Here is a 13,329-nt window from a genome sequence, read left to right as displayed (position 1 = left end):
CATTTCATGCTGTCCATAACCATTATTTGAAAGTTTGTAATACATTTGTATTTCATTAACCACTTCATATGCCAACAGTACAACATAAACACAAAACAGTATCTGCAGTATCACATGGTGATAGACCTAAATGTAGTTAAAAATCACATGACATAATACAGCCAGTTTTAATTTCAATGTGAAGGTAAAACATTTTGGTGTGAAGATACAAATAATTATACAGTTGAGGATAACCTTAAACATTATTATAAAGTACAGACATACATTCAAATACATAAATAATTTGCATCTTGCTTTTAAACACTACTGACATCTTATTATGACTGTTACAGAGAAATATGAATAGAATGGACAATACAAGCTCAAGAAATGCATCAAAGATAACACATTTCTAAAAGTATTTTCTTTCATTGGAGTTAGTGATTGTATTAATAAATAAATGTGGAATAGGAAAACTAATATCTGAATAATAATTGAAGTAATTAAGCAAGGGTAGCCCCAATTTAATTATGAGCTTTCATATCAGAGAGTGATCAGGTAATTTTTTAATTTGATTTTTGACTTCATGAGTCAACACTAATTTTCTCTACTACCATAATGTGTTCAAAGCCTGAAAACTACATATGTGCCCCATTCAGCTGTATAGATTCTGTGGTTTGTGGTTGTAATATAACTGTACAATTTAATGGTCTACAGCAAGGGAGATAACTGAAAGTAAAGAAAACCAAGATTTGTTCCATCACTCTGATGAAGGTTGACAGTGAATGAGTGAAACTTATGTCTTGTTTCATTATCATTATATTGCCTCCTGGATGTGTGATTTCTCTGAGCATGCCCTCATGTGAAGCCTCACAAGCTATTGAATTTGGTGTTACCTGTTTGCAAGTCTGGCAACTGCCAATGGCATTACAAATAATGCTAAGCAGTGTGATGAATTATTTGGAGTAGTGCACAGAAGCTTTGCGAGATGAAATATTGTTTCTATTGAGAGTTTGAGTTTCTTTCAGTTATAAAAGTTTGGAAAGAACATACATTTTAATATTTATGAAGAAAGGTGAGTAAGGTTGAGTGCTGTTGCCAGAAACACCAATAGTGCCATACAATTTGTGGCAATTGTGCAGAAGACTACAATGCTGTTATTTACCATAAGAAACAGAATAATAGCTTGTGAAATCACAGCCAGTCAAGTACAAGAAAGATTAGGACTCCACGTCCCTTCAATGATAAGGCCTTTAGAACTGGACCACAAGGTAAGATAAGGCAATGATATGAAAGGAAAATATCCAGCCATTCATTTTAACTGCAATATGAATGATAAATCAGAAAGCTTGGGTGGGGATTTGAACCCTGCTCCTTTCTAATGAAAGTGGTAAATGACTAAGCCACAGTAGGGCGATGTCACTGTCCAGAATGCAGCTACTAAAGGACATCTTTTTTCCTATAATGGCTGAAGTGCAACCTATCTGTGCCACTGCTTGGAGGAGATTCACCATTTCCCAGCAGCACTGAGTGCTGCTGAAAGAGCGTGTAGTTCTGCTGAAAGAGCGTGTAGTTGGCCAGGGGAGAGGGCAAATGATTGAAAATAAATGTTGCATGTTTCCAGTTATCTCTCGGAAGCCTATTTAGAGAGTTTTAAGAAACAATATTATATGAGAAATTTAGAAATAATTATACTACAGCCTCCTACATATCACTCCCTTAGGTACTGAAAAGACTATATTTAACTACAGAATGCACAGTTTTATATTTACATTCCTGTAGCATTGTATCTGTGAAGTAGATTTTCTGTTGAATTACATCTTTCAGTATCACATAAACTGTACTAAACCAATTTAGTGCATCTCTCCTCTCCCCTGAGTACAGCAATGATAAAAGCAGAAGTTTTTGGTAATTAAAGAAGGTTAGTATAATTTCCTGTTCTGTATTTAAATATAAATCTTTACTATGGTAAAATCCCAGAGCAAGATGGAAATGTGTCATGACCTTTCTCATCAATTAAAGTTAACTTTCAAATAATTTAAGCAAGAGATTTGAGAGGTTACCAGAAAATCTGAGTAAGAAATTTAAAGCAGTTGTACAAGACAAAATCCTGACTGTTATGAAAGTGTTACAGAATGCAAATGTTGAACTAAACTGCTTGAGAGAAATGGATTTAGCTCAATTATTGCTGGAACTCAGCACACAGAAATAGATAGATCAAAAAGTTGACAAATTACAATCCTAGTTTGCCAATAACAAAATTATCATAACATTCATACTAACACTGGAGTTTTCAGTGAGGGAATTAAACATATAAGCTAAGAAAAGTAATTGTGAAGATGTAAGATACACAGAAGAGTAGAACTGAAAAGTGATATCAGGTATTCAAGTTTATATAGTTGATAGTAATATTGTGAGAATTAAGTTACTGGATAGGACCTGTTAGTGAAAGAACTGAGTAGTGTTGTAAAAAACTGTGTTTCAATTTGATAGAGATTAAGAAGAGGAAAATTGCACAGATAAATTACAGAAATTTTGGTTTAAACTCGAGATAATTCATCAAGAAAAAGTAATGTAAATAATCAAAGCAAGAGGTAAAATAAGTCTCATTCAGTTTGATGTGAAGAATTAAATTTTGAAAGAAGTAGCCAGTTGCCAGTTGTTTCCTTTCTTAACATTATAAAGGCAAAATATGTAGTATTACATTCCTAGAAGCCTTCCATGATACGTAAACCAAATCAAAGGATGATAAAAGAAAACTGATAATCAAAGATAAGATAGAATGAGGGTCCAGGCACTGTTTATAACAGCTTGAAGAGTGGAAGCACCATTCCACTCTGCTGGAGTTTTTAAAAGAGAAATTATTTTTGTTTTGTGTTTGGATGCTGCCTTGTAGTCCATGGCATTGATTTGTCAAAGGCTATGAGAAGGAAACTTCAATACAATATTACCTGGTCTTTCAGGTTGGGGATTGTGGTGTCTTGGTCCCCCATTCTGTGGAAAAGTTTCACATTTTTGGAACTGAACAGTATAAGCCTCATATTTGGGAGTATGTAAAGATATATGACAATGGCTATGGAAATGAACTGTTGCTATAGGTGTCCTGTATTCAAGGTTTTTGAAAAAGCAAACAAAAGTACTTGCGATTGGATATGGATATATTTGTCCTGAGTGAAATGAAGATAAAGGGAATGGGGAAAAATATTAAATAACTGTATCCATTTTGGACTGGCAAAACACCTTCGAGTAAAAAATGGGATCTCAATACTGATTAAATCAAATTTATAGGAGTAGAATATATAAGTGACTGCTTTTTAAAGGAGGACTTCATGATATATAGGCAGCCTCCTATCGTACTGGGGACATATGCAGTAAATGACAATGAACTTTGAAATGAGAAGGATACTTCTTGTAATGAACTTAGAGAATCTTGAATCTTGGAAAAATATCCAGTCATAATGAGATGATATTATTTGGAGATTTAGACACCAGAGGTGCCTGCAAAGACACAGATGTGATAGTATATTATGGATAGGCAGTAATAGATAACAATGGCCACAGACTGATACAAATGTGTAGGGAATGTGAATACAAAGTTTTGTTTACCTTATTTCAATACAAATTCACATATACAATTGGGAGGACCCAGCATTATGTATTAAATCTATCACAGACTTGATGGTAGTCAACAGAAACATAAAATTCAGAGTGAGAGAAGTAATGGTATATAGACAATCTGAGTTCACATATAAGTGTCATATGGCCATAAAGAAAATCATTTATTCCTTCAAAGTATAAGATCTACTGTAACAATACACAGAAATGAAGTAATACTGCAGGAACCCATATTTAAAACAGACCTTTGGAAACAATATAGTATTAAGCTGATGTACCAAAATAGACCAGATAATAAGCTATTCCCCAGTAGCATAGGTACACCAGAACAGTTACATGATCATTTCACGAGTACTGTCTCCCAAGTGGCCACAGAAGATTTATGGATTGACATAAGAAGGATGTGGGAAAACTCAGTGAGGATTTGGAACACTGGCTTATGGAGAAGAAAATAGTGTACCTCAGATGGATATCAAAAAAGACTGTTCAACCTAGAAATGAATATGTTGTTTTAAGGATTAGGTTCAAAGTGGTGATCAAAAAGAAGAAAGAACACACTGGGAAAATGAGTATACATGAATATCATTAGCTACAACACATCCACTGAGTGTGGAAGACCATAAAGAATATGGGAACTAGTACAACAGAGGTACAATACAAGTAATATCACCAGATCAGTGGGTAACACATTACACTGGACTGTTAACAGAGCACAGACATCAGTAAATGACAAAGGAGGTGGTTTTAGAATGCGAGATGAGAGAGAAGAAAACTACAAGGGAAAACACAAAAAAGCTCTAAAGAGGACAACATTTATCAAGACTCCAAGTCCAAGAAATGTTAGAATAGAATTCTTGCAATATGGAGGTGAAAAAATAATAGAATATTTGTGTGTAATTTTTAACAAAATATGAGGTCTATTCAGAAAGTAGGGAACATTTTGGCATTAAAAAAAAAAAAAAAAAACTAAGTACAACTTTTTCACGCAGTCACCAAACACATTGAGGCACTTATCATAGTGGTGGACAAGCTTTGAAAGACTTCATTGTAAAATTCTGCCACCTAAGGCTTCAGCCAGTGAGTCACACTCACCTGGAGTTCTGCGTCATCATCAAAGCGCTGTGTTGCAAGCCAGTTCTTTATCTTGGAAAACAAGTGGAAGCTGCTACGTGCAAGATTGGGGCTGTAAGGTGGATGAGGGAAAATTTCCCATTTGAATGTGAATTAAGGGGTTCTTTAGTATTGTTTGGCATGTGAGGTAGGGGCCATGCAATAACAAAAGTTTGGACGTCAGATTTACTCGGCATTTGGTTTGAACTGCTCTTCTAAGGCTGTGCAAAGTTTGACAGTACCGGGCCAATTTTGTGGTTTCTCCAGATTTGAGAAAATCAATAAGAAGCCTATCCCAAAACACTGTCACCATCAACTTTCTTGCTGGCAAGGTTTGCAAACATTTTTGGGTTTTTGGTGGGACCTGGTGTGCTCCCACTCCATGGACTATAATTTTGTCTCGCAATTGACGTGTTTCACCCAAGTCTCATAAACGGTTATGATTCGATCCAGTAATGAATTACCATGTTTGTTGTAGGCCTCCAGAAATGTCAACATTGCCCCTATTTGCTGTTCTTTATGGTGCTCTGTAAGCATTTTGGGCACCCGTCATGCACAAAATTTGTGGTAGCCTAGATTTTGAGTGACAATTTCAAACAACAAAGTCCATAAAACTTGTGGAAAAGAAAGCAAAAGCTCTGTTATTGTAAAGTGATGGTTTTCACAAATTGTTTCATCAACTTTAGCGACAAGATCATCAGTTACAATACTCAGGCGTCCACTCTTCTCTTCATCATGAACGTTGGTTTGGCCATTTTTAAACTGAATGCACCATTTCTGGGTGGAACATTCACTCGTTATGTTGTTTCTATACGCTTCGCACAGTTCACAATAAATTTCTATAGGTTTTAGGTTTTTTGCCAACAAAAACCATATCACAGACTGCACCTCACAACTGGTGGGATTTTTGATTGCAGCGCACATTTCAAATTCGAATATTGAAAAAACCACACATGCAGAGACATCCCCGCTGTCACGGATAGATGCCGACTGAGATGCTGAGCATGCACATACCAAAATATATGTGATCAGCGCGCACCTAGCAGTGTCAGATGGAAACGTTCCCTACTTTCTGAATAGCCCTTGTAGAACTAGGGGATGATATAACTAGAGAGTAGGACATGTCTTTCATTATCTTCTATTAAAAAAAGGCTAATAACAGGTCTTGTTCAAATTACAGGAGAATCAGTGTAATACCTTGAGTGGGAAAATTATTCTCTTATACCTTCAAGGGAAAAACTGAGAAAAATGTGACAAATTTCTCAGAGGAATGAAATGGCCTTATAGGTGGTAGATCGTATTTCAATAAGATCCACCATTTTCATGGATTTGGTACAAGCATACAACAGCATCCTTGGATATGAGCTTGCACCTGCCACAAAGCAGTGGCATGCATTCAGGGGAAGCAACTGAAGCACTGCTTCAGCAACAGTAACTGTAATAATATATTTTGTAATTACAATCACATGGTTATTCAAAAATATGTTGATAAAATTGTTACATTTCTTCATAAAACAAGACTTGTGCACATATTTCTGTTGGTTGTAGGTCATATGTGCGTTTTTATGCCACAGCCAAATCTAGCTTCAGACAGGCATGCAATACAGAGACAGAACAATGAAGTGCATCGATAATAGTATGGTATTATTTTGCTCAGTTTATGGGCTTGCTAAATATGTAAGTAAGTGTGTCAAGTTTCCAGGTAATACCTAGTAATATAATACAGAACTATGTCTTCATGTATAAGAGGAAGTCAAGTGAATGAGAGAAATGGAAAAAAAGTAAGTAAACTGTTTGTTATTTCAAAAGTTGCTGTAACTGTTAATTCATTTGTCCCACTGTGAGACAAGATGGTCAATGCCTTCATTGAAAAATGTATGTGGTTGCCTATGGGACCATGATTGTACCTAGGTGTACAGCAAGTTGTACAAAGCAAATTGATGGCCATGAATGATTTTTTCAGGACTCCAAAAATATGGAAATTGCATAGGACAGTGATATGGACTGTATTGAGAATATGTAAGGGCTTCTTTGTGTATGGGCCCACATGTTGCAGATGTTGCTTTGAATACATTGCAGAAGTTTTGCTGGGGAGCCCATACAGGTCCTCCATTCAGTCCTGATCTCTTGCAGTTTGATTTCCTTATTTTCGGAGACCTGAAGAAAGACATTCATGGCTATCCATTTGCTTTAGATGAAGAGTTACATGCCCGAGTACAATCATTTTTCCATAGTGAACCACAAACATTTTTCCATGAAGGCATTTACTGTCTTGTCTTACAGTGGAACAAATATCATAACAAACACAGCAATTACTTTTGAAATGATAAACTGTTTACTTATTTTTTCCATCTGTTTTATTTTCATTTGACTGTCCCTTACATTATAAAACAGCTTTTGTCCAAGCTGTTAGTAGTTAATTAAAAATAGATTGCAAACACCTGAACTACTGAATACAAACACCTGAACTACTGAACTTGACATTTTCAGTGTAATATTTATATCAAATTTGATTGGTTAGCCAATAGTGGTGTCCTAAATACAGTGTTCCGCTGGTATTGTCTGTTGTTTGGGAAGGACAAAAATACTAATTGGACCAAAGCTGAGTGCTCACATTCAGGAAATTTACTGAAGTTGATTACTGAGCATGGGCAGTCTGTTTACCATCTATGACAGTCTATAGCTGTATCTGCTTTTGGGGAAAACAGAATAGGAACTGGGCTTGATAACCAGCTTAAAAATGAAATATCTCTACATAAGCAGAAGGTAATGTGGACAGGGACATTTTAATAGGCTTATTAATGCATTATGTTTTCTGGAAAAGTGAGAGTTGGCTTTTCAGTGACATAATGAAACACTGATTCTATTCATTAGGGAAATTATGTGGAATTACTGAAGTTGATGGCAGAATATGATCCTCTTTTAGCAGAGGCACATAGATACCACTACTGTGTTTAAAGGACTTCTAATCAATTTGAAAATGATCTAATACACACCATAAGTCTGACCATTTTATCTGCTATAAAGCAAGAAATTGTGGAGGTTCCTTTTGTATCTATCATAGTTGACATAAACACCAGATGTGGCAAGTGAAGTACAGTTTTCTGGTATCCTGCATGATGTATAAGAAGGAGAGATAAAGGAATGATTCTTGGGGTTCTGTGATATAGGTAGTGACAACAATGTCCTGGCTATTGCAGAACTTACCTGGATTTGAATGTAATGGCAAACCAATTGCACAAATATTTGGTGGTGTGGTGACTATGGTGGAAATCTGAATGGGGTTCAAGCGTTAATCAAAGACACACATGCAGAAACCATGTTTATTCATTGCTATGGCCATGTACTAAATCTTGTTTTGTGTAAAGCACCAGCTAAATACCAGAGTGTAAAATATTTTTTGGTTCATTTAACAAGTCCAGTCTTCTTCCTTTTTTCAAAATCTTCTAATCATATTATTTTTTTGGATAATTTTTTGCAATGTCATCTTCCACAATTTCTCAAGACTGGTAAACACTGTGTGCAGCAACACCCCTAAATTTTGTGATGTGTTTAGTGCTATGCAAGAGCACCCTCAAGAAATTGATTCTGATATTTTAACATCAATTAATAGATTTGTAGCATTTTTATCAGATTTCAAATTTGTTTTTCCCTTGAAAACACCTGAAAAAAATATTTACCTTCACCAACGTGTTGTACAACATCCTTCAGAACCAAGCAAGTAATATTTTGTACCACGAACAGAAAATCCAAGGAACTCGCTAATCCATAGCAGTGCTATGTGACAAGTGTGAATAAATAGTATTTGAAGAAACCATGTCTCAATTAGGAGAACCACTGAAGAGGAAAAATACAAACTGTAAATGCATCTGTTGTGAAGGATGTGACAACACTGATAGTCACTTGGCTTTAAAATTTCAAAATTATTCTAAATTGTAATTTTTAAAGTTACTGCCACATAAAAGCTATGGACTGTATTCTAATCAGTTTCCCAAAAGCAGATTCCAGAGTCTTTTAGAGACATTTGGATTTTTTTTTACATCATTCAATTGAAAAATTAGCTACTGTAATGTACAGTACTGGAGAGTTTAGCAATAAAACCATGGATGAACTTGCAAAATTACTGAGCACTAATTCAATGCTAAATAAATGTTTTCAGCTGCTTAATATGTTAGTGTTATTGCTGTATACAACTCCTGTACATGCATCAGCAGTAGAAAGGTCATTTTCAGCGCTGAAGGGAATCAAAAGCTGCTCTTGAAATTCTACTGGAGAAGAGAGACTGTTTCATCTTGCATTTATTTTGATTGAAGCTCACCTACTAGGAGTACTCAGAAAGAAGGCACATTTTCTTGTAGAGGTGGTTAACAAGTCTGATTTCTAGGAGGGAAGAATGGAATTTAAATTGATGTTTCAGGGGTAACCTACCTTAATGTCAAGGATGAGTTTAAGGCCAGAAACAAGTTATTTTCTGTAGAAGTTTGTATATAGTAATATAAATTAATATAAGGTCTAATTATTTCAATATCTACTGTTTCAGTTACCTGTTGTGATTTCCGTCTTTAATATATATTCTTTTAATTTAAAATATTACCAGTTGTGGTTGCTATGAAGAGAGCCTGGCCTTGAATTACTATTGTTTACTTAAAGTTATAATATTCAGTGATTCACCTATCTGAATGGTCTCTGCATGTCACTGCCATGAAGAGACAAAAAATACAGGATAAACTAATAATATCAGTCTGAGGATGTATAAAGAGACAGATGCAAAAATAAAGATATGCCTTAAAACCAACAAAGGTCTTAAGCAAATTGCAGTTCATCCAAATTACATTTGAATATATACATAGATAAGTTCTGAAGGCCTGGAATGAAATATGTTCAATAATGTGTATGTTAGTTGGACAGGACTTGCACTCAACCAAATATTTTTCACAAATGGCAGAAAGGATATGGAATACATGCTGGATAAATTCCAAAAGGAATAGACAAGATGTCTAAAATTATTAAAAATCTGAAAATTTTAAATATATAGGTTCTGTTATACTGAGTAATGGCACCTGTGACAAAGATATTGAGACCATAATAGCGATGGGTAAATGAATGATGAAGTCCCTGCATAGACTGATAAGGAACAACAGTATTAGTCAATGCCCCAAAGAGAAGATATTACATAGGATTAGTAGAATATGGTTACTTATGGTGCAGAAATGTGGCCACTTGTGAATAAAAAAAGGACAGTGGAAAAGTGCCCACAGGTCACCTGTGAAGACAAAATCAAAACATCTAAAATATGGAAAAAATGGAAGTGACACAGTCCATAATGAGCAGACTGGAGTCTTTAGTGGTGTGGGCCTGTTAAAAGAATGAGCAATGACAGGTGAACTAAGACCTGAAAGGGAAACAGCAGTTGAGGAGGGAGTGAGAGACAGGGTTGTAACATATCTTCATGTTAGTCAGTCTGTACAGCGAGCAACCTATAAAATAAATCAAGAAGTAATTTGGAAAAGGGATTAAAGTTTAGGGGCAAGAAATAAACATGTTAAGGTTTGCCATTGTCATTGAAATTGTGTCAGAGACAGTTATGGACTTGGAAGATCAGTTAATGGAATGGGTGGTAACTTGAAAGGAGGTTATAAGAGGACCATCAACAACAGCAAAAGAAGATTAATGGAGTGTAGTCAACATAAATCAAGTGATGCTGAGGGACTGAGATTACAAAATGAAAAGTTGTAGATATGTTTCGCTATTTGTGCAGTAAAATAACTGGCGATGGCTGAAGTAAATAGGATACAAAATGCATACATGATATTCTGCGAACCCTGAATAAAGGGCAACAGACAGATTACATATGCCTAGATTTCCAAAAAACATTTGAAAAAGTGCCAAATTGCAGATTATTACAGAATAGGTTCCCTGATATGTGATTGGCTTGAAGACTTCTTAAATAATAGAAAATAGTATGTTGTCCTCGATGGTTAGAGTTCATCAGAGACAAGGATATCTTCAGGAGTGCCCCAGGGAAGTGTGATAGGACCGTTGTTATTATGTATATACATAAATAATGTGGTGGATAGGTGATCAGTAATCTACAGCTGTTTGCTGATGGTGTTATGGTGTACAGGAAGCCATTGAAGATGAATGACTGCAGGAGGGTAAGAGATGCACTATACAAAATTTTTAATTGGTGTGATTAATTTCAGCTTGCTCTAAAGGTTGAAAAATGTAAGCTAATGCATACAAGTAGGAAAAACAATCCCATAATGTTCAAATATGATATTATTAGTGTGCTGATTGACATATTTTGATTAAATAATATCTAGGCATAATGTCACAAAACAATCTGAAATGAAATGAGCATTTAAAGCTTGTAGTAGGGAATGTGAATGGTAGACTTTGGTTTGGTGGAAGAACTTTAGGAAAGTATGGTTCATCTATAAAGAAGACTGCGTATAGAACACTAGTATAACCCATTATTGAGTTCTGCTCAAGTTTTTGGGATCCCCACCAGGTCAGATTACAGAACGACATGCAAGCAATTCAAAGGCGGGCTGCTAGATTTGTTACCAGCAGGTTTGATCAACACACAAGTATTACAAAGATGCTTCGGAAAATTAAATGGGCTTCCCTCAAGGAAAGGTGATTTTCTATTTGAGGAACATCACTTAGAAAATTTAGAGAATGGTTTTGAAGCTGACTGCAGAATGAATGTACTGCTGCCAACATATATTTAGTGTAAGGACCATGAAGATAAGAGAAGTTAGGTCTTGTATGGGGGGAATATAGTTAATCACTTTTCCCTTGCTCTATTTGCAAGTGCAACTGGAATGAACATGACTAGTAGAAGTACATGGCACCCTCCACCATGCACCACATCGTAGCTTGTGGAGTATGTATGTGGGTGTGATGTATATGTACTAGCAATAACAGGAAAGGTGTTTTATTGCAGTTCCCCTGTGTTCTACAAATAGACGAAAGTCTATCACCTGGCTTACCCACAACTGAGCCCATGTATTCATTCCATTTCACATCCTTGCAAAGTATTTCATCCAGGGATTTGTATGAATTAACCAATTACAGCTGTGGCTTATTGGTATTATACTCATAAGCTACCATGTTTTTTTCATTTTGTGGAGTGCCCAATTTTACCATTTTAACATTTAAAGCAGGTTGCCAATCCTTGTACCACTTCAAAACTTATCAAGAATTGCCCAAATATTTTTGCAGCTTTTTCAGAGGGTACTTCTTGATACATAGCTGCATTATCTGTAATACTATGAGAAACAATAGAATGCTGAAATTCCATGTTTCCAAATGGGAGAGTTGATACATGCATTGCTGGGGTATGGATTTTGTGAGAGTCCCAAAGCTGTCTTCTCACTTGATTTTATATTAGCAATTTTAAATTTATATATGAACAGTATTACAGCTATTGCTACACAAAAATATAAATGCTCTCTGATGACATAACAGCCAGTTTAGCATTAAATCTTGAGCTGAATTCAGAAATGCAGCATGATACGTTATTAGAATAAGAATCATAGTCATCATCATCATCATCATCAGGAAGTTTCTCTTTCTTTTTCTGAAGAAGGCTGTGGCCTAAAGTTTATGTGTAAGAGTCTTTTAATTGTGCCTGGCAGTAACTTAATGTCTCATCTTTATGGCAAATAGATACCTATCTTTCCTATAATGTCAAACAGCATTTTTAAAAAAAATATTGCTCATTTTTAAACTCCTATCATAGAGCAACTCTGCTGCAGAACTGGCAGGTAGTGTCACACCATTGAAATTGATATGGGCACCAGAATGGATAGGTGAATGGATTAACAGTCTGTAGTTAATGTACAGGAAATTCATACTTTAATAGTACTGTTTATTTGAGACTCATTCTAGGTGGAAAGCATAACAAACTGTTACCTTCATCTGGCTTGCAAGTCTAATGCATCAAACAATTTTCTGGTAGAGATGACTCCATTAGCCTTTGAACATCAGTCTTTACCAAAAGGTGGTGGTTTCTCTCTGAACTGACTCTCAGAAATATAGGGCGTCTCATCTGTCAACTGCATCATTCCTATTGTCCCCACCTACAATGAAAACATGATAGGGACCCAGAGCTTGGGGCTCCTTATCTATGACCCCCGGAGAGGGCCACATGGGAGATAGTGTGGGAGGAAATTTACCAAAACAGAAGAAGATGGAGGTAAATGGATGAAAACATTGTATCTTCCTTTCTAGGCTACGGTTCTTATTCTAATAACACATCATTTACATTTCTGAATTTGGCTCAAGATCTAGTGCTAAACTTGCTGCTATGTCGACTGGAGAGAGTATACATTTTTGTTATTTTGTCAAAAACTGACACTATGAGCCCTTGGCTGCGTACAAAATATATGGCTTTTACGTAGAAGATAACAGCAAACAGCCACGTTTTACAATGCTATTTATTTATTTAAACTGCACCTTTACTGGTTTTGAACGTTAGATGTCATCTCCAGATGGCTAGTTCACGCTAAGATATATTTTACATTAGCTTCCACTCTTAATGTGAACTAGCTGTCTGAAGATGAACTGTAATGTTTGAAACCAGTAACAGTGCTATTTAAATAAATAAACAAACAACAT

The 13,329-nt window shown here is 35.6% G+C and overlaps 1 protein-coding gene across 1 annotated transcript in view; it reads right to left on the bottom strand.

Moving 5' to 3' along the window:
* Positions 1-9,963: 9,963 nt before the first annotated feature.
* The window catches only part of LOC126235312 (EF-hand domain-containing protein 1-like), a 198,849-nt gene continuing 195,483 nt past the window's right edge, over positions 9,964-13,329 (bottom strand). The window contains exon 12 of the mRNA XM_049944034.1: positions 9,964-9,967. Coding sequence (XP_049799991.1) covers positions 9,964-9,967 — 4 coding nt within the window. The remainder of the gene's footprint in view (positions 9,968-13,329) is intronic.

Source organism: Schistocerca nitens, chromosome 2 (assembly GCF_023898315.1).
Source record: "Schistocerca nitens isolate TAMUIC-IGC-003100 chromosome 2, iqSchNite1.1, whole genome shotgun sequence".
Classification (NCBI taxonomy): Eukaryota; Metazoa; Arthropoda; class Insecta; order Orthoptera; family Acrididae; genus Schistocerca; species Schistocerca nitens.
Note: the sequence above shows the minus strand (reverse complement) of the source record. Positions and strands in the feature narration are given on the sequence as shown.